The following is a 25,382-nucleotide window of genomic DNA, read 5'->3' as shown; positions in this document are numbered from 1 at the left end:
ACGCACTGTAGAAGGGGATAAAGTTCCTGTAGTGCATGTAAGAAACATGCTGGGTAAGACAGTCTGGGCTACGCCTGCCTCAGGAAAAGGCAAGCCCATTCGTGGGATTGCTTTTGCTCAGGGACCTGGATGCACTTGGTGGGTAATGCAAAAGAATGGGGAGGTCCGGTGTGTACCTCAAGGGGACCTAATACTGGGTGAGAATAGCCCATGAGTTGAATTGTAGTATGTTAATTATCATATAATACTGTATGTCATCACTACCATGATTGCTATATATCATAGATGAAAATGGTGATTAATTAGAAGGTATTGGAAAGAGTGTAACCTGAGCATGACATAAATGGTATGGAATAAGGGGTGGATATCTGTCCTGGTTTCAGTTAGGACAGAGTTAATTTTCCTCCTAGTAGCTAGTAGGGTGCTATGTTTTGGATTAGGATGAGAAGAGCGCTGATAACATGCTGATGTTTTAATTGTTGTAGAGCAGTGCTTACACCAAGCCAAGGACTTTTCAGCTTCTCGCTCTGTCCTGCTAGCGAGCAGGCTAGGGATGCAGCAGGAGCTGGGAGGGGACAGACCCAGGACAGCTGACCCAAACTGGCCAAGGGGGTATTCCATACCATCTGACCTCATGCTGAACAATATATAGGGGTGGCTAGCCGGGGTGGGGGGCCGGCTGCTCGGGGATAGGCTGGGCATCGGTCAACGGGTGGTGAGCAATTGCATTGTGCATCATTTGTTTTGTACACATTATTATTATTAATACTATTATTATTATTATTGTTATTCTTTTCCCTGTCTTAATAAACTGTCTTTATCTCAACTCACAGACTTCACTTTCCCATTTCTCTCCCCCATCCCGGAGAGGAAGGGGGGGAGGGTGAGCGAACGGCTGTGTGGTGTTTAGCTGCCAACCGGGCTAAACCACAACATCTGCAAGAAGCCAAGAGAACATATTTGGAAGGACTCACTTCATGCCAGCCCTACTGTGTGTTTCCTTCGGAACATCTGCTACTGATGACTGTTAGAGAAAAGGAAGTAGCCAAAGGTTTTGATCAGCTCTGTTATGGTACTACTGACACTGTACGCTTAAGAAATTGCCTCAGACTTGCTTAATACCTATAAATTATAAGAATCTTTACAATTCTAACAATTCCCCATGAGACCAAACTGATGAAGAATTCCACAGCTATTTAACTGTCCTAAAATTGTTATGTAATCAGTTCAGTGAAAATTTCCCAGTTCAACATCTTACGATTTCCAATAAGCATCTGACTACTTAAAATTAACAATTAAAGTTGTTCAGTCTTCAGAAGCAATAAACATCTTGAAAAACATAAGGCATGATAAAATAAAATTATTTGAATATTTTAACTTTTCATTGAAAAGTATTCTTAAGATATGTAATATACTGTGGCTCTCACAAGTCTTACCTTCAATCCCCATTTCAAAACCTGACACATTTTTTTCTACCAAAGCTGTCAAGCACACTCTTTTTCAGCTACTACTAACCAGGAAATTGTTTACTGAATGAATAACCCAAACCTTAAAATTCATTTAACTTTGTTAACAAGGATCCCTCAATAGCAATATCTCAGCTGCCAGTTTCTCTACTGGTCAAAGCAAATTCTATCCACAGAAAATAGCCTGTAACAAAGACTAGGTGGGAATGACAAAACGTCTCCAGTATCCAAACAAAACAAACCTGCCTTTCGTTTATGTTTTAACTGAATATACTGACTTCAGAGTGTTCTGGAACCCTCGTATTTATACTTACCTACAATGCTTGGAAAACGGTACAAGAAAATTGCTAGCGGCTGGTAAAAATAGTTGTTCAGTGTGATCATCAGCAATGGCAGTTACCTCATCAGAAAAAATTGGGTGGTCTGCAGCGCTGTGGGGGATGTGTGTGAACGCTGCTGGTACAAGCTGCCTCATCTTCCTCAACGAAGTACACCGAATTTTAAGTTATCTTTCTTAATGACATCTCCATATTGAGTTCAGACTATTAGAGCTGTTTCAATCATGAATCTTTCCCAAGCCATGCTAAATGCAAAATTATCAATTATTTCAAGTATGACTAAATCAGTGCTTTGGTCTGAAAGCATTAATACTGATTTGTATGGAAGTGGAGGGTGTATTTTTTTTTCTTCTCTATGACAGAGGTTATTGCATCAAAGGAATTTGAAGCAGTAGAGATTTCCAAGCCTTTCAAAACCTCAAGTCCTGCCATCTCTATGAGGCTCATTTACCTCTACAAATGAAGAGAAGAATTCACAAGCAAAAGATCACGTACTGATTTTTCAGGGGGAACACTTCCTACTTAACAGTAAGCACAGGAGAATATAGATGTTAAACAGAATGTCTACAAAACAGGACACACGGTTTCCTGCATCCAAACATAACTTGTCTGGTTGATGCCTTTGTGTTAAAGCAGATGTGGGACTAGAAACTCTTAGCTGTAGATAAAAAAAAGTTATTAAAAACAATATTTTCCTGATTTTATGAAGTGTTTTTTTCATGCTGCTGGTAATAGACAGGCTTATAGAAATTACTGTTAACAAGACTTAAGCATCTTGCATACTATTATATTATAGCCCCTGACTTAAACTGTTATTTATAATGGTACTTGAAGCCCAAACTGGACAGAGACTTTTTTTTTTTTAAAAAAAGAGCATGTTTTATTTTCAACTTAAAGATGCATCTCTAAACAGTAGAAAAAAATAAAAAGTAAACAGTGGCATTTTGTAAAGTCCCATTGAACTAATACAAGACTTAATACAAACTTTTCATATACCACTCAAATGCAGTTAAAAAGTCATCTGGTCTTCAAGTCCTGGTTTCCTTGAAATAAATCAGTACATACCCACAGATTTCAACTATAAAAAGAGGATACGTTCATTCTTGTTCTCTTCATGAAGTCAATCGCCACGCATTCCAATGATTTGCGAATACAGTCTCAGTTAGGGAATTCAAGAGAACACATACAATTCCATGACTGGAGTCCTTTCATTTTCAGCACAGGCTCCCTATCAAGTCACCACTCATCACATGTCTTTAGACTGATCATCTTCTTCAAGTTTTCTGATTTCATTCTTTAAACAGTTGATGGTTTCACGACTTGCTTTTAATCTTTCTTTAAGCTCAGCAATTTCAAAACTGGTTTTCTTTTTAGCAGCTTCTAGCTTTTCCCTGGTTTTTACTTCAAGATCTGCAACTGCGATGGTGATAAAGAAAAATAAGTAGTAAGTATAAAAAGAAGTTATAATTATTAAAAATAGATTTATTTTTTAAACAGCGATAGTCGTTTAGAAGGTACATGTCCTAAAAAAAAAGCAATTACTCTTAGTAATTCAACTACTTTGTAATTCAATACTCTTAGATTCAACGATTGTGGTAAAAATGATATATGAAAAAAAGCTGGAAGTAAAAACGTGTTTATGACCTCATTCAGTCCATCATTTTTGTGGTTGGAACAGTATAATTCACTACAGCATTTGCCAGAGTAAAAAAAAAAAAAAACGATCGAATGAAAACAACCTGAAGATTAGTTGAATAAAATGACATGGTTGACAGCAAAAGAAATGGGAGATTATTACAAATAATTTATACAGCACATGGGAAAAGGAGAGTGAAGAGCGTATCACATTTTCTGCTCTTCACTGTAGTTTGATTCTGCACATCTACAAGATTTTGTGGTGCTACCTTTGCTTTAACAAGCATCTGACTGGCGATGGAACACCTGACAGAGGTATTTATTTATTTATTGTCATGCACAAGTTTTAACACAATGTAAAGCCAACAAGTCTTCTTAGGCCATGGATATCCCTCCAGATCCTATGTTACATCATTTTGGATCTAAACTTTTATCTGCTTCAATAACACTTTTTAAGGAAATGCATTCAAAAAACTCTATTTTTTTTTAATTGATGTTCAGGAGAAACATGTAGAACTTCTGGACTTTTAAAAAAAAGTTTCAAATTATTAAATGCTTTCTATCCACAAACTATAACAACATGCAGTATTACAAAGATCCACCTTAAGGCTGACAAAACTGAGGTAGAAAATGGAATTACCTCACATGTTCAAACACCTGAACAGATACGAAGCAAATCAGAACCCTGAATCTGTGGAGCTCAAGCATTCATTGATCGAGGTATTCAGTGTCAGGGGAAAAAGCCAAAGAGCAAGTGACAAGAAGTACAATGGCATTGCAACTAACAAGGTAGAATTTGTACTTAATAAATACAACTGCTTTCTGAGAGCGTAAAATCAGAAATCAAGTTCAGAAGATCAGAGCAGAAATCATTGCTAAATGCATTACTTTATGAATAAATGCATTTTCATTTTATTTCATAGAATCACAGAATAGTCCAAGTTGGAAGTGACCCACAAGGATCATTGAGTCCAACTCCTGGCCCCACACAAGATCATCCAAAAAATCAGACCTTGTGTCTGAGAGCATTGTCCAAACACTTCTTCAACTCTGACAGGCTCGGTGCTGTGAGCACTGCCCTGGGGAGCCTGTCCCAGTGCCCAACCACCCTCTGGGTGCAGAACCTTTCCCTAACACCCAGCCTGACCCTCCCCTGTCCCAGCTCCATGCCGTTCCCTCGGGTCCTGTCGCTGTCCCCAGAGAGCAGAGCTCAGCGCCTGCCCCTCCGCTCCCCTCGTGAGGGAGCTGCAGGCCGCCATGAGGCCTCCCCTCAGCCTGCTCTGCTCTGGGCTGAACAAACCCAGGGACCTCAGCCTCACACATCTTCCCCTCTAGACCCTGCACTATCTTCATAGCCCTATTTCCTTAATTCCATTAATATTCGGTTTTATATTTAAAGACAGATTAGGCAGGAGGGACAAAAGTAACATTAAACTACACTGAAAAAGTGCATTACGAAGTGACCTACAGTTAAAGTATTAGACAGAAGAGAAAAGAACAGCAAGAGCTTCCAGACGCTCCTCTCTATCCCAAGGGGGTTGCTGCTTTGTCTTAAGCAGCACTAAGAGCTACGTACAGTGGTGAAGCACAATCTTTGCTTCCAGTTAACATCCTCATGACACAAGCCTAATTACCTCTAAGGCAGTGATCTGAATTCATCCTCTTTTAATTCATTTCAAATACGATAAACTAGGCATAGATCATGCCATCAATCTAATACCAAGTTATTTGTAATTCCTTTCTTTTCAGCAAGCATAGAGATCTGAAAATCTTAAGTTTTCAAATAAGTACTAATATCTTTGTAAAGTTGAAGTTAATTTAAGGCAAAAATATCACTTTCTAGCAGCAGCCAAATCCATCGTATGATTACATTCCACAAAAAACACTAAACCCAAAACCCACTATAGTTTACTTCTAAAATGAACGTATTTTGTACTTACACTCTGTTTCATGCTTATAAGCACCTAGTGTTAGCTGACGAGACGTTGTTAACAGCTGCTGCATCATTGCAGTAGGATCTTGAAATATCTAATGGGGGAGAGAAACAAGTGATATCACTAATACTTTTCAAAATAAAGTGAGGATTACATTAAAAATTTTCATACCATTTCATCATAGAATTCAGAAACTACAGTTTTCTTTCCCAGGATAGCATTGGTGTCAGACTGAAAAAGCTTCAGCAAGTGATACAGGGTTACCTGTGCATAGACAGAGATTTATTAGCTTGACAATTGTAGGGAAATACAAATCACCTTCTAGATATGAACACGTAGTATTTGTTCTTACTAAACAATTGCATAGGATTTAAAGGGCTTTTAGGAATACAAAAATAAATGTCATATAACATCAGCAGAGTTATTTAAGTTTAATGTTCATTATTAAACATGCCAGCCACAAAGGCTGCTTGGTATTTTTAAAGCGTCTAAACAACTGCTTTAGGATTGATGCATAAAAACTACTAAAAATACCTTCTCTTAAAGATTTCCAAATAGAACAGATGATTTATTTCAAACCAACTTTGCCAATAAATCCATCTGAAAGTGGTTTCCCCAACCTTACCATCCCCATAGTTTGCGTAACAGAATGAACTTGCTCCTTCCAGGAACTAATATCTTACCCTAAAATATGGTAGTTAAGTTTCCTACCTAAACTTGGATACACAAAACTGCAAGATGCCTGAAACAAATGATAGGAAGAAAATAATTCATTCCAGGGCTTTACAGAAGTGTGCTAGCCTGCTTTTCTTTGGAAACTAAGGCTAGTATAGCAACTTTGCCACTTTTTAACTGATTTTGACCAAATCTGATACAGTATATACATATGTGTGTATATATATATATATATATATACACACACACACACTACGTTATGATAATTAAAATATTCAAATATCCTATGATTAGGAAGCCACTGAGAAGAAACCCTCCCTGTGTGCTCAACCCAGGTAAGGTGCAGCATGCGTTCACATATAAGTAAATGCCAGAAACAGCAAAGGCCTTCACAAATGCCCTAGCCTGTAATAAAGCACAGAAATCGGAAAACATGGTCAACCATTGAATACATTTCCTACAAATGCAAGCTTTATTATCCCCGTGACTGACAGCACTTATTTTGACCAGCAATATAACGCACTACAACCTTAGGCCTCCATAATTCCTTAAGTACTGCTGAAAGTTTGATGTACTTACAGGTCTTTCATTGGGGTCGATGAAAAATATCTTAATGATTATTTCAAATTCACCCCAGCCTGTCTCAGTGATCTCATACGGCGGCTTGGTAACAACTGCAGTAAGAAGCAGAAGGGAAGGTGATGAAGCCCCCATGCAACTAACCAAAACCCTAGCTCCAGAAACAAAGGCCAAAACACAAATCCTACCTCTTAGAGGATTCCCGTAGCTCTCGTGCAACTTGAACTGAATTTTTTTCACGTAGGCAGACATGTCCTGAAAGGGAAGGTTCGGTAATTCTCGTTATTTGCACAGCACGACAAACGACTGTTTACTCCCCCGTGCCAGGCGCCTAGCCCTTCTTCTGACACCCCTACCTTCACCAACGGCAGGAAAATAAGAGCATGGATCCAAAAGTTAGCAGCACCACGGGTTGGTAGCACCACACATACCTCGTTAAAACCCCTCATTCGCTTGTACGACAAGCTGCCCCGCTCCACGTGAAGCGGCTGCATCCCCCCGCAACGTTTTCCCCCTTGAGGGCCGCACGCCTCGGTGGCCGTTTCCCCCCACGGCCCCCTTTAGGACCGGCACCCCGGCCCCCTTTCGCTCCTCACCTCGTTCCTGTAAGGCTTCACGTAAACCGTCCACTGGTGCGTGTGCCCATCCTCCTCTCTCTTCTTTCCGAAGTACCTCGCGACGTTCCCGTACACGATCGGCTTCACGATGGTAACGCCCTTAAAGCGAGAAACCCACAACCCCACGGTCCCGCACCCGCTCCCGAGCCGCCGGGGGGGCAGCCCCCGACCCCCCCGGGCTCCCTCCCTCCGCGCCCAGCCCGCCGCACCTTCACCCTGCCGCCGGAGTCAGGCCCGAACTCGGCCATTCTCTTGAACATATTGCACCGAGGGGGCGCCGCCCGCCGCCAGCCGCCCGCCGCCAGCCGCCGCCCGCGCTCAGCTCCCGCCCCGCGGCCGCTCGGCTCGGCCCAGCCCGGCCCGGCCCCGCCGCAGCCGGCACCGCGAGATGGCGGCCCCGCCGTCACGTGCCCGCGCCGGGAGGGGCGCGCGCCCCCATGGCGGCCGGGGGCGGCCGGGGCATGGCGGCCGCCGCGCGCGGCCCCGCTGAGGAGGCCGCCGCCGCCGCCATTTCCTGGCTTTGCCGAGGAGGCTGTCCCGCGGCCGTTAGCGGGGGGTCGGCCTCTTCTCGCGGATAACTAGCCATAGGGCGAGAGGGGATGGCCTCAGGTTGTGCCGGGGGGGGGGTTCAGGTTGGAAACGAGGAGACATTTCTTCTCAGAAAGAGCAGGCAGGCACTGGGACGGGTTGCACAGGGAGGTGGTGGAGTCACCGTCCCTGGGGTGCTCAAGGCAAGGTTGGACGTGGTGCTTAGGGACACGGCTCAGTGGGTGACAGTGGTATTAGAGTGATGGTTGGACCACATGATCTCAGAGCCCTTTTCCAACCTTAATGATTCCACAATTCATTAGCCATAACCACTTTGAGCAGTCACAGATTAAAATCCATGGCAGCGCTAGCAATTAAAAAGCACACTCACCAATACACAGCCATTTGCAGATATTTTTTAATGATGAATGCACTTAAAACTGCCAAGCAAGTAACATCATGCTAGTATGCAGCAGCAAAACCTAGCGGTGAGATTTCGGTTAGATTGGGTTCCTGCTCGTGCCTACATACAGCAAAACCAGCAGCTGGTAGTTTTAGCTGCATCGGGCGCAAACGGGGCGGGTGGGTGGAAACGAACCCCTTTTATCAGCAAGGAGTAAAGCATCGGCTTCACAAATGAGCTGCCTTGCAGTAAGGCTGAATTTTGTTTGGATCACGTAACAAGCACCTTGAAGAACCAGTTTGCTCGGTGTGCCGGCTGTTGAGAATGGGCTCCACTGAGCACCTGCGCCTCATAGCCTGCAGCCTCTGATCCACTGGGAGACATCTGTTCCTTTGCACCGCTTGCGCCACGCGACCCTGGACAGAGGAAGATCAGGGCAATTAATGACAGCAAGCTCAAATGTCGGCACTGGTGGGATTTTCTTAGTAACCCTGGCTTAGATACACAGCTAAATTCTGCAAAAGGCCAGGTTATATATCAAGTACTTAGCTACTTCCCCAAAGAGAGAGGCACAATTAAGCATTCCTGATGTAGAAATTAGAGCACACCTAAGACTATAGGTTGGACCGGTCTATGCGCTCTATTCTTTGAGAGCGTTAATTCTAATTAGAGCACACGGGCTTTGTAAAAGCAGGTCAAGATGACTCTACCCTTTGCCCTGCAGCCAGCAAAATCAAAACCAGTTACATGTATGTTGTAGGTCATTTATTTTGCACTTCAATACTAAAAGTTTGGGGAATGGAAAACTGAGACAATATTTGTGCCCTGCTAGTTATGACGAATTTGGTGCATATCAGGGTTTGAAGAACATCAAGGATGCCACAGCTGCAATTTGCACTGATGCTCATTTTAGCTACTGTTCTTATATGCTTTGAGTTGAAATATACATGCAAGGGACTGCTACGATTTGCTTGTTCTTTCTAAGCTGGATTAATTTAAAATGATTTTCCTTCTCTTAATTGTCCGTGTTCTACAAGTGCAGCTCATTTTTTTAACCCACCAAAACCTACCATGCGTTCATGCCATTTCCGTCGCTGACAATCTTCTTTGCACACTTCACAGTTTGTGTTATGTCTGATCTCAGTAGTGCTTAAAAAAGGAGACAGGAAACAACGTCAGTTTTTCCTTTCTTTTCATATTTTTATTTAAATAGTCTTCAAATGTCCTTAGGGAGTATGTGTTGGTGTTCACCATTTTTTTGTTTCTCTCTCCCAAGGGCCCACATGGTATCTGGTTAAATTAAACATCTTGTACAAACAACAGTTCCGAAGAATAAATAGTACATGGGCAAACGTGGTGTGAGGAAAAGCCTATATAACACCCAAGAAAGTGAGAAAATGGTAGTGGCAAGCATGATAATAGTTGTACAGCTGCTTTGAACTTCAACATATTCAGGCTGTGGGCTGACTACTCCGGATATCTTGTTCAGCTCTTGCATATATATATATATAGTGTATCATCTTCTTTGGTAAGACGTTGTACCAAGCAAGAAGAACCAAAGGCTTGAGATGTGTGGCAATTTCTCTGTTCTCTATTTTCTGAGGGAAGGCAAAGAACTTCCCTCTGGCAACTTGCAATTATCAGAATGCAAGAGTAAAACCAATGAAGCAAATCCAGAAATTATACAGAATAAACCAGGCTGCAAGAGGTCATTTGGGCCAGCCTTTTGCAAGAAGTCAAGCTCTCACTACCTTCAAAGAAAATTTTCCAGGGGTTAGTGTCACTACTCATTATTAAATGTGTTCTGCAGAAACCTCTTTACTCTAGAAACAGTAAGATGGGTAAACGGGAATACAGTTCCTGCAGTAAAGAAATGTTTTCCTCTCACATGTGCATGACCATGGTGCAGATCTCCCTTTTGAAAGGGGGCAGGGTGAGTTTGAACTCTGTACGGCAATGTTTCTGAAGCCAAAGCTGCCACCAACCTTTGCTCATTTGCAATGGGAATATGAAAGGGCAGCCCATCACGGTATTGCCTGTGGAAGCTGAGCTCACCTGAGCATGGGATACCGCACAGGTTCTTGGCCCTCGGGGTCTTGCCGTCATCGCACCACCAGCGGCTGTTGATCTGTAAAATTCCGTAGTCAGTGCTTCCATCAGTGTTACGGTTTGTAGCCTGCGTGTTGAAGTTGCTCTCATATTTTGCTGCACACACCCCTGTCAAAATTCCATTCAAAAGAAAAAAAAGAGATGTTTGCTTTAAAACCGGACCCAGCTTGTGTACATACACACCCCATCTCCTCCCCTGGCTGAAACGTGATTGTATACAGACTGCATGTGACAGGTGGGGCTCCTTTTATTCCAATCCAACCCAGTATGAAAAACAAATACAGCATGTCTTAAATTCAAAATGACCTTAGAAAACCCAGAAGAGGATTTCTACTCTTCAAAATAAATGCCAGCTCCTGCCCATGTGGCTGCGGGTGGCCCGGCTGCACCCACATCTCAAGGGATGCTGACTGGAGTGGGCAGCAGCAGGCAGGGCATGCTCTGTCTCTCATCCTGTCTCTCTTTGAAGCTTTTGGGAGCCGATGACTGCAGCAGATGGCAGCAGCACAAATAGCCGCTCGCTTTGACAAGGTTTATTTCAGCCGCTTGTACTTCATGCGACTCGTAATGGCCTTATTTTGTCCCATCTACATCTGCTGCATCTGTGTCAGGGCAGCGGGAAGTAAGAGGGACGGGGACAGTGATTGTGTCTGACCCTCACATGGATCACTCTCCAGATCCGGGATCAGACCCCACACATTCTTCTCTTCAAAGGAAATCGGTTTAACAACAGCCTGTTGTCCGGAGTCTTCACCTGACCTTCACCTGAGGGAGGGAGGCTCCTTGTCTGGAGGAACCCCTCTCCCTCAGCCCCCTTTCCACAACAGCACGCCCACTGTCTCCTCTCCCCCGCTACTATTTCCAGTGATTCCCACCAAGCAAGCCTGGCACCAGCGCCTCTGCCCAGCTCAGCTCCATGCTCCCGTCCTGCTTGCTCCACAGCCTCAGGGTGGAGGTCACAGAGGAAGGAATCAAAGCAAATAAAAGCCGAGCAATTAGCTCCTGGGGAGGTATGACGAGACAGGTTGCTTCTGCAAAACGCTTCCTGATAACGGCTTTATTTGGCTGTGGAAGAGTGGCAGGGAAAGAAGTGGTAAAGGGAAAAGCTGTAGAAAATGCCTGCAGTCTGTGCCAGCAGAGATGGACTAACCCAGTTGAGTCTTAACACCTACATTGCAGCATCGTGCCTACCTGCTCACTGTAACAAAGCTTGTTAAATGGAAATTCCCACCCCACATGCTCACTGGAAATCAGGGGAGAACAGACTTACAGTTTCCCAGGCTGTATCCCCGGTATTTGTCCAGTCCAAGTCGCTTCATAGCTGCTGCCAGCTCACACCTTTCATAGACTTTCCCCTGAGCAGCCAGGGGTAGGAGGCAAAACACGAGGGTCAGCAGAGCCTTCATGTTGTCAGCGTAGCACACACCGTTTCTCAAGAGCGAGACTGCAGGCTCTCCTGCACTTGCCTCTTATATATTTTTCTCCTGCCCCCTTTTGGTTTCTCTGCTCTGCTGTCATCAGAAACAGCCTTTCAAGTATACGGCAATTTCCCAGTAATTAAAACCTCACTCCAAACTTGTCAAATTTCTTACAACAGGTGGAAAGTACTTCAGCCATAGATGAATTTTGTTTACAGTCTGTTGTAATACCTATTGAAGAGGAAGTTGGGTATTTAGGCTCTGCTACTCAAGGTTTATTAGGAGTTTATCATCAAAGTCCTGGTTTTACTGCACAGCTGCTGTTCACCAATCTATCGCTATTAACAAAAATAGCCTAAGTAAATACACATATTTTAATTGGCATAATTACTAGACCATTCTCTGATAATAGAAAGGTGGCTCTTCTAGTCAAGTGCCGAAGAGTGTCAATGCATCGTTCGTGTACCAACAGGAGCAACCTCACCGTGCTGCGTGTTCTTGCCTGGAGTCTGAAGCAATGCTGGGTTTGTCAGGGCTCTGAGTGCAGGGGGGCTGTGGGGACATTTGCTGGCAAGTGAGGTGGGACATCAAGCAGGAGTATTTGGGGAGGAAGAAGCACGTGCAGAAGCACAGCCTTAATACTCCTGATGTATCAACCCTCATATAAGATCTACGCGAATGGCAAAGCATGAAAAACCCTCTGCACTAGTCACCAGCCCCTATATCTTGTTCTTGTTTTGATAGTGGAACTAATAAGGAGAATAAGAAGTGGGTTTTACCCACTGAGTCTTGAGGTTGTTTGTACAACTTATTTATTTATTTATTTATTTATTTATTTTCTAGTGGGCATACATAAGCTGAACTACTGAAGGCAGCTCTACTTGTTCATGACGTTCAGAGCTGGTTACTTTTTACTAGCCTCTGAAATTCTTATCCACTTAATTCATTTCAGAAGAAAGTGCTGGCAAGAAACAGTATGCCTGCCTGCACAGAATTGTATTTGATTGGAAGTGCTTTGTTTGAGCAGCTTTACATGGGGAACTGCAGACTGTTGAAAAGGTAGAATGAAAATTTACTCTGTAATGTTCAGCAATCTCTTTAAGAGATCAGCTTTTCACAGTGTCCCACTTCAAAATGCAACTCTGGTAGAGGGGAGCAGTTTCTAACACAGCCCCTAGACTCTGTCTTCCATGCTAAGCCACCTGATGATACTGATTGCATTATGGCATCAGCTAGTTCACTTTAACAACTGCAGACTGCATTTTTATTTAGTTTTGTTTTGTTTTTTTTTGAGGATTGATGTTGCCTCATAGTCAATCAAGTAGCCTGGGAGATTTGGGTTCTTATCTGACCTCTGCTGAGGCCAATACGTAACAAAGCAAAGAGATACATAAATACCATAGCTACGCAGTAAAGGTCTCAATCTCTTCAAGATAAATGCAGCTAAAACCTTCTTAGTCTTCAAACTTAGATTTATTATCCTCATTATTTTATTGTCTTATATGTAAGTTGAGTTTAATAACCAGAATGGTGCTGTCACCGACAAGGAAGAAAAAAAATCTTAAGAAATTCCCATCTTGCAACGCACAATTGGTATTTCTAAATACCTATAAAGAAATGTGTGACTTCCTGCTAGTCAAACAGAAATATTCACTGTTATTTACTCATCCGCCTGCAAGCAGTCAGCTGCCAACTGCAGATGTACCACACTTAAGTTCCTTCGTGGACATCTTCTAAAAATTCACCACTGTTTCTACAGACTTCATAGGAATGCACGGCGTTGGTTCAAACAGGAGTCAAATGCCTGCAGGGGCTGTGGTTATTCACTTTCATAATGGGCAAGGTATTTCCTCCTGTCCTGCTGCAGACTGCAGTTTAAAGGCATTTGCTTCTGTATGTGGCCATAGCCAGTGAGGAGTGAAGCAATCTCTGATTACACAGGTTTGCAGGAATTCACTTTGAGGGAAAATTCCCATACAGTACTTCTCAGAGGACCAAACTAAGTGCCCAAGTTTCATATTTAAATTATTTCCTTACTGTTGTTACCTGTGTGGCTGTGGCAATGACATTTTTCATACAGCTTTATGCTGCCTAGAAGGGAGGAGATCGCATGAGCAAATTTAGCTGTCTATCAAGTCTTTTAGGGTATGACCTGCTCAGTACATTAGATACTTCAAGTTTAGGTTGATTCCATGGAAATGTCATTCGGAATACGCTTCTGTCAAGGTTAAGTGAGTGCATTCACTATTCACAAACACATGGAGGTACTCCTGTGGCTAGAGCTGAATCTTATTTTGCAGCCTAGCTTTATATTAATAACGGATGGAAGACACCACTTTCTCCTTCATTTCCTTAGGCCGTATGAAAGAAAGCAGAAGAGGAGAAATTACATTTCATGTATTGTCACTCACCCAGCTGGTGTAATAGTCTCCTATCATGAGAATACTAACTAGCAGTACCTTGGCCAGGAACACCTTTCTTGTTCAAAAACTGCGTGCAAAGAAGCCTAATACTGTATACACAGTTTCCAATCCTCTTTCAAACCCTGAGGCTATAAACCTTTGGGACTGCAGCCTGTATTTTGTAGGTGTGATAACTTCCTCTTTGCTGAGAAGAGTGCTTTTCTTTTTCTCTGGTATTGAAAATGTTCCCAACAGCATGAAAAAGAAAAATAGCAAAGGCAATTCTACAGTCACACACACACAAACCCTCATAAGAAGCATGAGCGTTAGAGGAAGATCTGGCCTTGGAGATAAGGGATAAACTCCCTGCTACATGTTCCCTCCTAATATGGCAGTTCTGACTCCAAACCATAGAGAAATAAAGATGAAATTGACTATAAAGCATCTGGGAGGCATCAGTCAGGCCATAAGCAAAAGCTTGGCAATGTACAGAAAATAAGCAGACCTCCTTCAGCTTGGAAAGATCCCTTTGACGGGCTGATGAACTCCTAGGTGAAATTAATAAAAGGCAGAATAGCACCTGAACATCACTGCCACTGCTATATCTCAGCTGAAATCATCCCTCATTTTGAGTGTTCAAGTGCAATCACTGGATGGCAGAGCACCTAGACGAGCAAGTGCTACTCTGCTGTCTCCTGTTTTATCAGTTTATTGCAGTAAAGCAGCAAGAAATGTCATCATGATTCTCCACACAATTCACCAGAAGGGGTAACTGCGACTTGTTTCATAAGCCAAATACCATGGGGTGGCTTTGGCAAACTAAATCTCCAGCTTGGGGTGTTCCTATATAAATTAGTCAATGCTGTTTGCTACAGCTTAAATATTTCTTAATTTTATTGAGCTAGATAACCACTTCATCTATCTCTCAGTTGATGTCAGCCAGCCTCAAAAGTTCCTAACCCCTAAACCCTAACACTAACCCCTAACACCTACCCCTATCCCTACTCCTACTCCTACCCCTACCCCAGCCCTAACCCTAACCCTAACCCAAAAGGGGCCCTAACCCTAACCCTAACCCTAGCCCTAACCCTAACCCTAACCCTAACCCTAACGGCAGTGCTAACCCTAATAGATAACCCTAACCCTAACCCAAAAATTCTCCACTATGACTCTGCTGGCCCGTGAAGTCAAACCCTGTGAGTTATTTCAAAGTAATTACATAGTGGGTGCAGTAAAATGAACAAATTTCATAGAATCATAGAATATCCCGAGTTGGAAGGGACCCACAAGGATCATTGAGTCCAACTCCTGGCACCACACAGGTCTACCCAAAAATTCAGACCATATGACTAAAAGCACAGTCTAAACACTTCTTAAACTGCATCAGGCTCAGTGCTGTGACTACGTCCCAGGGGAGCCTGTTCCAGCACACGACCACCCTCTCAGTGAAGAACCTCTTCCTGATGTCCAGCCTGAACCTCCCCTGCCACGGCTTGACACCATTTCCTCAGGTCCTGTCACTGGTCACTAAAGAGAATAGATCGGCACCTGCCCCTCCACTCCCCCTCCTGAGGAAGCTGTAGGCTGCGATGAGGTCTCCCCTCAGCCTCCTCTTCTCCAGGCCGAACAGGCCAAGTGACCTCAGCCGCTCCTCATACATCTTCCCCTCTGGGTCCTTCACCATCTTTGTAGCCCTCCTCTGGACACTCTCCAACAGCTTCATGTCCTTTTTGTACTGTGGTGCCCAGAACTGCGCACAGTGCTGAAGGTGAGGCCGCACAGCGCAGAGCAGAGCGGGACAATCCCTTCCCTCGCCCGGCTGGCAGTGCTGGGCCTGATGCACCCCAGGGCGCGGGTGGCCCTCCTGGCTGCCAGGGCACGCTGCTGGCTCCTGTTCAGCTTGCTGTCAGCCAGAACCCCCAGACCCCTTTCTGTGGGGCTGCCCTCCAGCCCCTCACCCCCCAGTCTGTACGTAAAGCCAGGGCTTCCCCTTCCCAGCTGCAGAATCTGGCACTTGTTCTTGTTAAACTTCATATAGTTGGTGATTGCCCAGCTCTCTTTGTCAAGGTCTCTCTGCGAGGCCTTTCCACCCTCAACAGAGTCAAACTTGTTGACAAGGAAGTTGCTCTAGTATTTTAGGGATCGCTCCAAACAATAAGAACTGGTAAGAACACTGAATGGCAGAAGGCATTCGGCTAGACATTTTTCTTTGCAAGACTGTGGCAAATCCATTTCCAGTGGTATCAACAGAACAGGAAGAAGACATTGAAGAATTAAACGGCCACTGAAGAGAACACCAAAATAGGCTAATATTCGTCAAAGAGACCGACTTAGAAGGGACAACAGATAACAAGGACATTATACAGAAACAGCTGGATGATGGAGAAAATGGTGTAGTCGGAACAGAACAGAGCTTAAGAACATCAAAGCACCCAGTGTCTCTGCTGATAAAAAAGCTTATCTATTGGAAGTATCTGATCCCATATACTGGATTTACAGGAGGCTGCAGCAGGGAAGGCACTTTCAGTAAACAGACTAAGTACTAATGCCACCCTGCAGACCCCATTAAGACCCCACCTGGAATAGTGCACGTATTTCTGTTAGAGGAATGTGTATTCTTTCCTGTTACAGGAAAAAGGAACTGAAACGTGCATATGCAAGAATGGGGCAAGTGGGTGTAATGCAGTCTGTCCTAAAGAGTGGAAGAGTCTCCTACAGCAGGCTTACCAAAGTAAAGGCAGAACAAGTCTTAGTTAGCTGTTTTGAATGCCTTAAGGAGTTAAACACAATGGAAAAGGGAAATAACTATATAAAGTAGAGAACAATATCAGCACCAGATCAAATGAATATAATCTGATCAAGAAGAAATTCAGGCAGCAACTTAGGCTGATACCCATAGAGGCAGTGGAATAGTGGGATAGCCTTCCAGTGGGAACAGCAGGAGCAAAAACCACAGACGGACCCTACTTGGATTTAAGATGAGTCTTAGAAGGGGTTATAAGTTGTGGTTAGCTGCCACAGCAGGGGCCTGAACTGCACGTCCTGGGCTATATTCTCCAGCCCTGCATTGCTACTTAGAGAATTCAGTTTCTCCTGCAGCCTTGTAGTGAATTATGTAAGGCTAAAAGACCCTCCTCCATCCTTGGCCCTTTTTACCTTTAGTTTGCTGTGTTTGTCATAGAGAAGACTGATATGGGAGAATTAAAAATAAATAGACAGCCCTTTTTAAAAAAAAAAAAAAAACCTCACACAGAGAATTGAAGAATTGGTCACCAAGAGAATACTACATTAATGGATTTATTGTTTGAACATTCACAGGCATGAATGTTATTACCAGCATGGAAGCACATTTTTGGAAAAAAAAAAAAAGGGGAAAAAATGGCATAACTATAGAAACTGACACTGAACACATGCTCTACACATTCTGAAATAAAGGAAATCACACGCGATGTGGTAGCCTCCAAAGCAGTCATTTCTGAGTCACAAGTAGGTTGTGGCATAGGGCCAGCCGTGGGGGGAAAAACAGTGTGAGAACAAAAAGCAGAACAAAAATCTGCATAAAGCAGATGACAGGAAAAGGGCTGGAAATAGATGGAATTGTTTGAACCACACTGTGTTACTCAGGTTCCTGTCTATAGCAGGGGACAGGGCTGAGCGGCACCACACACTGTGGCAGACGGAGCTGGAACAACCCTGAAGAAAAACAGGCTGCCACCAACCTGGCTGGGGACTACTGCACATCATCTGCCACCCAGCCCTAGCTGCCGAACACAGCTTCCACCGAAGCACCCAGTTTAGGCGAAGCATTATCTTATACACAATATCCTTCTCTCTAAATTGGAGAGACGTGGATCTGAGGGATGGACCACTTGGTGGGTAAGGTGTTGGCTGGGTGGTCACCCTCAAAGAGCCGCGGTCATTGGCTCAATGTCCAGGTGGAGACTGGTGACAAGCGAAGTTCCTCAGGGGCCAGTATGGGTGCTGGCACTGCTTAACATCTTTGTTGGTGACATGGACAGTGGGAACAAGTGCACCCTCAGCAAGTTTGCCGATGCCACCAAGCTGCATGGTGCAGTCAGCACGCAGGAGAGAAGGGCTGCCATCCAGAGGGACCTGGGCAGGCCTGAGAGGTGGGCCTGTGCAAACCTTATGAGGTTCAGCAAGACCAAGTTGCAAGGTCCTGCATCTGGGCTGGGGCAATCCCAAGCACAAACACAGGCTGGGTGGAGAATGGATTGAGAGCAGCCCTGAGAACCTGGGGGTGCTGGTTGATGAGAAGCTCAACATGAGCTGGCAATGTGCATTTGCAGCCCAGAAAGCCAACTGTGTCCTGGGCTGCATCAAAAGAAGCGTGGCTGGCAAGGCGAGGGAGGGGATTATCCCCTTCTGCTCTGCTCTCCTGAGACCCCACCTGGAGCCCTGCGTTCTGGGGCCTCCAGCACAAGAAGGACATGGACGTATTAGGAAGAGTCCAGAGGAAGACCATGAAGATGCTCAGAGGGCACCTCTCCTATGGAGACAGGCTGAGGGAGTTGGGGTTGTTCAGCCTAGAGGAGGAGGCTCTGGGAAAACCTCATTGTGTCCTTCCAGTGCCTAAAAGGGGCCTACGGGAAGGCTGGGGAGGGACTCTTTGTCGGGGAGCATAGTGATAGGACAAGTCGTAATAGCTTTAAAGTAAAAAAGGGTGGATTTAGATTAGATATTAGGAAGAAATTCTTTACTCAGAGGGTGGTGAGGCACTGGCACAGGTTGCCCAGAGCAGCTGTGGATGCCCCATCCCTGGAAGTGCTCAAGGCCAGGCTGGATGGGGCTTTGGGCAACCTGGTCTGGTGGGAGGTGTCCCTGACCATGAGAGGACATGACCTGACAACTAGATGGTCTTTAAGGTCCCTTCCAAACCATATTATTTTGCAGCTGCTAGGAAAGAAATGACCCTATAAGGATGGGAAGTTGGCCACTCCTCTCATAGCTGAGTTTAATACTAAAAAAAACCCACAAAACCCAAACAACAACAACAAAAAAACACTAGTGATTGCAGCTCTCAAACTGCATGCATGAATCAGGAACTAGTTCTTCTTCTTCAGCTACCAGACTTTCCTTCTTGTTCACTGCAATCGAGGATAACCTGGAGATGGGCAGATCTTACCCCAAGACAGAAGTGATCTGAGATGTAATTGCTGAAATAGGGTGGGGATATACAAGAAACCAAGACCTGTTGCACATTGACTGTTTGTACTACAGCACGTCACAGAACTGAGGAACTCTTCCTTCATTTACCAGCCTTCCTTACATTTTTCAGCTCCCTTGGATGGAGCACTGATACCAGGATTTTGGTAAGTGAGGATCGACCTCCAATTCCAGACTCTTTAACGAAATTTCCAGGTGACAAGGCATTCTTAAACAGATTAGATCAAAGATTTAATTCCAGAGCTGTGGATTTAAATTTGCCAACATTTTCAAGTTTAAAAAAAAAAAAAAAAAAGAGGCGGGAACATTTTTGTTCCTCATGAGATTACATATAACCTCACAGGAGCTGATTTTGCACGAGCTTCGTACGAGTTTCCTCAAGCTTTATCCAGTCCTGGAAAGGACCAAAGGGAGTGGGGAAGAGGCCACAGACTCCATGAATTAGGCACAGCTGGAGGCAGCACGAACCTGGCTCCAGACATGAACACTGTGCCGCCATCTCTCTTGCTGCCCCTGATGGTTTTAACAGACTATTAATTTAATTTGGTGGTATAGTTGTTTTTTTTTTCCCCCTGTTGTTGTTGGTTTTGGCACCCTGCCAGTTTTCTAAATAAAAGACCTGAATTTATATAAACCTTCCCTTGTTCCCCAGTAACACACCCAAGCCTCCCTCAGTTAAAAATGCAAGCTAGTTATTGCTGTAATTAAAAACCAGAATGCTGAAAGAGGCGGTAATGTAGAGGTAAGGGTTTTATTTCTAAATTCATTTTTAGTAAAAGGCATAAAATTACTTTTTTTTCAAGTAATTGAATGGAACAGTCAGGGGACAACTTGAAACTAGGAGGGCACAGTCGGGATCCCATATGACAAGAAAAAAATACAATTTTTCTGAAGTATCATACTGTTAACACTGTGAAAGAAACTCCAAGAAAATGTTAATGGACTCCAGCTGAGATGGAAGCCAGCCAGCAGATAGTTTTAATCGTTATGGAGAATTTATACTTACACAAAAAAGCTCAAAATATTTTTTCTTGTGGAGAAAAATAGTAATCACTCATCTGGTTTTTATAGCTGCTAATAAAACACTGACCTCCTCTGACCCTTTTCATTCAAAGCAGTTTAAGTATTAAAAAAGAACCCACCACACAATTTAGACATTATTTCCAACAGTTTCTTCTACAACACTGCTGGCTGTTCTAAATCGTTCACCGGCTTCACTACTCTTACACTACAGGTCCTTGAGAAAAGGGGAGCTGTGGACCTACATGTTGCAAAGATTCCAGGCTCAATGATTTAGGAATGTGAGAATGCAGTTTTAATTATGTACATACTCCAATTAACATTTTGAGGTTGCAGCTCAAGTCCCTTGCAGCTTGATCCATGAATAAGGATTCTGTCTGGGATGAATGGTCTCTGTTTTAATCCCCCTTCACCAGGGCAGAGCTGTAACACATCCAGGCAGAGCCACGTATTTTTTAAGCAAAGCACAGCCTGCAGATTGTAAAAGGTGAGGGCAGCTGCTAGAAATAAGCAGCTTGCTAAAGAGGGAAAGGGGATGCAAAGGGGATGCTGTGAAGCCTAAGGAGTCAGTTTTAAGAATTAGTTTCCCCATCAGTTCTGAAATAATAGTAACTCTTTAGAGCTCTTTCAGAGGCAAACACCGCCTGTTCCTCGTGGAAACCCACCCATCTTTGTCCATTTTTCAGAGATGCGTTCATCAGAGCAACTGCAGCCAACGTTCTCTTCCTGTGTGGTTCTCCCAGTGCTTTCTGTGTCAAAGAAAGGCTTCTGAGCACTGAAATATTTCACTTTAAGTGTATTATGTAGGAAATCATGCAAAAGAATTTAACAGCAGTGCACTCAAAAGGCATTCAAGGTAATATGCAGAAGATAAGGCAAGAAACTAGAACTTTTTCGTGAGGTGTCAAAGCCAGGAAAAAGCACACAGCTTGCTTATTTAGTGGGAAAAGGGGAAGAAGTGACTGCTATCTTCTTATGCTTGGGACAGCTGGGGATTATCAAGTCTAGTTCTGACAAAACCGTAACTCGTAAGGAGGTAAATATATGGGATAAGTGACAAATGTATCAACGTGGCATTAATCAGACAAGCAAGCATCTCAGGTGTAATAATAGCGCTCATTTATCCAAAGCTTCATTAGTCAAACAAGTGTTTAGAAGCAGCAGTTTTAGAAGATCTCAGTAAATGTGTTTTCCTCTTAACTAGTCAGCTTTCAGTCTCTTGCAACTCTGTTTAAATCGACCAGTTCTCCACAGTCTCTCACAAAATACATAGTCGAAATACAGGCTTTAAGAAAAAAAAAAAAAAAAGTGTTTTCACCTGTTACTTTTAGCACCAAAAAAAATAAAGCCTCTCCTGTTTCAGGTCACCTTCCTACCCAAATCTCAAAACCAAACAAAAGCCACCACTGAAGAAGTGTCACGCAACAACACGCCACTTCCTCGCAGCCAAACAGGAGGCGCAAAAATCTCTCCGTTCATGAGATTATTAAGCAAGTAGAGAAATTTTTCATGCCACTAGATGGCAGGAGGGGACCTTTTACACCACCGGTGAACATCTGCACCATTTTGACTCTAGGGTGTGTGTGACGGAACACCTAGGGGCCTCGCTTCAGCATAAAACGTTAAAAAGATGAAATCTAGTCAATGGGTAGCAGTGCCAAGTGGATTCAATTCCCACTTATACAGCCGGGACATGGTTTACAAGACTTAAAGCTAATGAAGTCTGATAGGAAGCTGTGGTGGTTCTAGAGGGAGTTTCTTCTCCAGCTCGCTTCCAGGTCAAATTTAACCAGCAAAAAATACACGCGCTCCTTTTAGCACCAGCCCTTCTCTCTCCCATTGCCACACCTCTCTGCTTTGAAACAAACCCTTGAAAACAAACTCACTGCCCTCCCCTATCAGCTCAGAAAGGAAATATATTCCCACCTTGGCCTCCTGATGTTTTTATCTTGTACATTTCCCAAAAAGTTTGTTTTTTGTTTTTTGTTTTTTTTTATGGATGTGGAGCAAGGTTATTTATTGTCTCCCCATCTCCAGCCATTTACTTACGTTATTCAAAATCAATCACTTGCTTTTGGATCTTCTAAGAAGAAAAATAGCTGACAATCCAATGCAACTGATAAGCCTGCTTCCTCTTGCATGCCTTGGTTAACCGTCTTGCCTCTTACACAGCCAACTCTCCTGAACAGCAGCAGCTGCTCTCACACACCATGAACAATCATCTTTAAACTCTTCATTGGGGTTGGAGCAACGTGTTGTTAGCCAAGATGCATTCAGAAAGTCACGTAGAGTCGTCATGCTTTAACTGTGTTAATATGTTAAACTATGTTTAATATGTTAATATGTTTAAATTTAACTATGTTTAATATGTTAAATAAACCCTGTCAGAGGTGTTAAGTGTGCAGACTGCACTGCTACAAAAACATGCCGTGCTAGCAGGTGGTTATCTTTGGAGAAATGCAGAGGTCAACTTGGCAAACATCGTTCTCAGTTGACTATCTTACTTCTAAGACTGTGATGCCATAGGCCTTCAAAAGGACTCTTACCCAGTGCAGCAGAGGTTCTGGCCCCAAAGTGTTTAAAGCAGTGCACCTGGCATTTCAGGATAAACTGGGTGTAAAGACACTCATGTGCCAGCATCTGAATTTCCTGTAATAATGTTTGTTTAAAAAAAATACATATATACATCTTTGTGATGGTAAGCTACACATCTGCTACAACCCGTATCTTCCTTTTACTCTGCCTGCACTGAACAAGCTTTATTATCCACAGCTTCATACAGACCTCACTCTGCTGATTTTGGAATTTGATTTGCATTCTGCTCCTCTTCTCTTTTGCAACTTCGCTTCTCCCCTGGACTAGCTGCAGTATTCTGAGGTGTGAAGGACAAACCAGGGGAGAATACAAATGTATGAAACATCACTAATACTTTCAACCTGTACATTTCTCCCCTCCCTAAATACCGCAGGGGGCAAAAAGTTCACCTCTGACTACTTCCTGAAGTTCTGCTTTCCCAGCAAACGGTTACATCTCTTTCACTTCCACACGGAGTCAAATTTGTAAAAATAAAGCCTCTCCCCAGTCACTAATGCTCTTCTGTTGGCAGAAGTAAAACAAGATGCTAGCTCTGCGAGAGGGGAAACTTCAGCAGTGCACTCACTGAAGCTGGGTCAGAACTAGTTCAGTAGCAGGATTTTCTTTTTTGCATGAAGATACCCTGGGGGCTTTGCTGCTCCACTGCCTGCGCTGCAAAACCTGCAGCAGAACATCTTCACAAGAACTCAAGAGCAACCTCATGGAAATAATTCCTGCAGTCCAGAAGTGCTCCTTCAATTGCAACTCAACCGAGAGCCTACAGTTCACAGAAGCAACTGTTTCAGGCTCCCTTGCTAAACCATACAAATACTTCCACGTTTCCACTCCCCTAAGAAATCCTACCAGTCAGTACTTTTATTCAGCCAATACACCTGTGCTCAGAAACACAGTTTTATCCTCATAGGTTAGGTGTGTTTTTTTTTTTTTTTTTTGGGGGGGGGGGGGGGGGTGTTTTTTGTTTTTGTTTAAGTTCATTTTCCCTTGGTTAGTTGGGAAGAGTTAGCTCTTTCTGAGGCCAACCTGCCTGTAGCAATAGGTAGCAGACAAGAGGCTTCTGCATCAATTTCCGCTCTGCTACACAGCAAGGGGAGAACAAGCAAGGAAAATAATCTGCCAGAGCCTGGATTCTAGCAGTTTTTCCTCTGGCTCACCATAGCCCATAGGCTCCAGGGCCTTTCAATCTGCAGCAAGTGCAGAGGAGTCACTGAAAAAGCCTGGCAGCAAGGCTCTCGCAAGCAGAATTGAGCAAGATTTTCCCCTAGTAAGCTGCTGAAATACTTCCTTGTCTCTGCTCAAGCGGTGTTGTTTTTCCAGAAAGCTTACATGGAAGGAAAAAATATTTTCAGAGTGCTTACCTTCCTTGTTCTTCGGGTACTGCTTCCAATCAGACCTCGGTGATCTGGCATCCTGGTTAGTTAACCTATGCTCGAACACTTCCACAATGAACCCATCCACGTACTACCGAATCCTCACTGTGTTTATCTTAGAGTACACATCCTACGTTTTTGGGGACAGGATGCTTTACAATTCTTTCCCAATTAGCAATGAGAACTGCTGAACACCCTAACCTAGAGGAAAATTGCAACAAGGTACTTTAAAATAAAAAAGTTAACAACAGTTTTCTCCTATGCTCTCCATGCAGAACAAAGCTTGGAGCCCTCCGAACCCCACAATCCACACCCCTTGTGGCTCCTTCCGCCTGTCCTGACATTCACCTGGTCTCTAAAGCCAGGCTACAACCTACGCACCCCTAGCACAGAACCCACGTTAACTACAAATCTGAGACATAATGCAATAATCAGTGGCCAAGTTAGTTTTCCTATCTTGCTGCCTGCAATTTTGAACAATTAAAGTTGGAGCCCTATAGAGTAAGCCAATGTTATTTTCATTACTACAGATTTAGGGCACTAGCTTGAAGAAATCCAGGTTCATTTTCACTGAGCATGTTAATTCTTTTTCACAGATGTGTACCCAGACTCACCCACCTTCATTCATTTGTTCAAACATCAGGTTTAAATAAAATCACAAGAGCTGTGATTTTTCAGGCCAATCAGACCGCATTTCAGGCTTTGAAGCTATGAAGACTAGCAACAATATTTTTCCCAAATGAAAAATATATATATATATATATATCAGTCTCTGCACATAATCTTACCAGTGCTGAATACCGGAAGCTTGTCACAGATAAAAGTTGGGGATGACAACACCACAAACGGGTATCGGTCATCCAAGATGGTGCAATGGACATAGTGCACATTGCGCTACAGTAAATGAACTCCTTCAACAAATATTAGGAATTAGAAGTTGACCATTATTATGGTACAGCACTGCAGTGCGGATGACTTTTTGTATGTAACTGTATACATGTGTTTTTTATATACTATTGCTGTGCAGTAGAGGAGTAATATATTTACCTGTTAAACCACTGGGGCAAAAGTAGGTTTAAACCATCACAGGATACCATTACCATTGGGTC

At 43.6% G+C, this 25,382-nt stretch overlaps 2 protein-coding genes across 3 annotated transcripts; both read right to left on the bottom strand.

The window, feature by feature from the left end:
- Positions 1 to 2,656: 2,656 nt before the first annotated feature.
- On the bottom strand, positions 2,657 to 7,590 carry YEATS4 (YEATS domain containing 4). Of its 2 annotated transcripts, none has more exons than XM_035544305.1 (7): positions 7,454 to 7,590; positions 7,224 to 7,343; positions 6,816 to 6,882; positions 6,628 to 6,722; positions 5,545 to 5,637; positions 5,380 to 5,467; positions 2,657 to 3,220 (listed from the first exon to the last, which is right to left on the bottom strand). In XM_035544305.1, the coding sequence occupies exons 1-7, from the start codon at positions 7,502 to 7,504 to the stop codon at positions 3,051 to 3,053; spliced, it is 684 nt and encodes a 227-aa protein (XP_035400198.1). In that variant the 5' UTR covers positions 7,505 to 7,590; the 3' UTR covers positions 2,657 to 3,050. The 2 variants fall into 2 exon arrangements, with proteins under 2 accessions (XP_035400198.1, XP_035400199.1); XM_035544306.2 differs by having other exon boundaries at positions 7,224 to 7,325; positions 7,454 to 7,584.
- Positions 7,591 to 8,172: 582 nt separating this feature from the next.
- On the bottom strand, positions 8,173 to 11,767 carry LYZ (lysozyme). Its single transcript, XM_035544307.2, has 4 exons — positions 11,555 to 11,767; positions 10,231 to 10,392; positions 9,246 to 9,324; positions 8,173 to 8,591 (listed from the first exon to the last, which is right to left on the bottom strand). The coding sequence occupies exons 1-4, from the start codon at positions 11,688 to 11,690 to the stop codon at positions 8,525 to 8,527; spliced, it is 444 nt and encodes a 147-aa protein (XP_035400200.1). The 5' UTR covers positions 11,691 to 11,767; the 3' UTR covers positions 8,173 to 8,524.
- Positions 11,768 to 25,382: the final 13,615 nt, after the last annotated feature.

Source organism: Cygnus atratus, chromosome 1 (genome assembly GCF_013377495.2).
Source record: "Cygnus atratus isolate AKBS03 ecotype Queensland, Australia chromosome 1, CAtr_DNAZoo_HiC_assembly, whole genome shotgun sequence".
Lineage (NCBI taxonomy): Eukaryota > Metazoa > Chordata > Aves > Anseriformes > Anatidae > Cygnus > Cygnus atratus.
Note: the sequence above shows the minus strand (reverse complement) of the source record. Positions and strands in the feature narration are given on the sequence as shown.

What these genes read in the sequence shown, in the direction of transcription:
- LYZ (XM_035544307.2), bottom strand. Translation starts at nt 11,690, where the DNA reads ATGAAGGCTCTGCTGACCCTCGTGTTTTGCCTCCTACCCCTGGCTGCT. An exon ending in GTGCGGTATCCCATGCTCAG is followed by an intron (nt 9,325 to 10,230) that starts GTGAGCTCAGCT and finishes TCCTTTTTTAAG; the next exon opens with CACTACTGAGATCAGACATA. An exon ending in GGAAATGGCATGAACGCATG is followed by an intron (nt 8,592 to 9,245) that starts GTAGGTTTTGGT and finishes TCCTCTGTCCAG; the next exon opens with GGTCGCGTGGCGCAAGCGGT.
- YEATS4 (XM_035544305.1), bottom strand. Translation starts at nt 7,504, where the DNA reads ATGTTCAAGAGAATGGCCGAGTTCGGGCCTGACTCCGGCGGCAGGGTG. An exon ending in ACTCCGGCGGCAGGGTGAAG is followed by an intron (nt 7,344 to 7,453) that starts GTGCGGCGGGCT and finishes TCTCGCTTTAAG; the next exon opens with GGCGTTACCATCGTGAAGCC. An exon ending in CTACGGGAATCCTCTAAGAG is followed by an intron (nt 6,723 to 6,815) that starts GTAGGATTTGTG and finishes TTCTTACTGCAG; the next exon opens with TTGTTACCAAGCCGCCGTAT.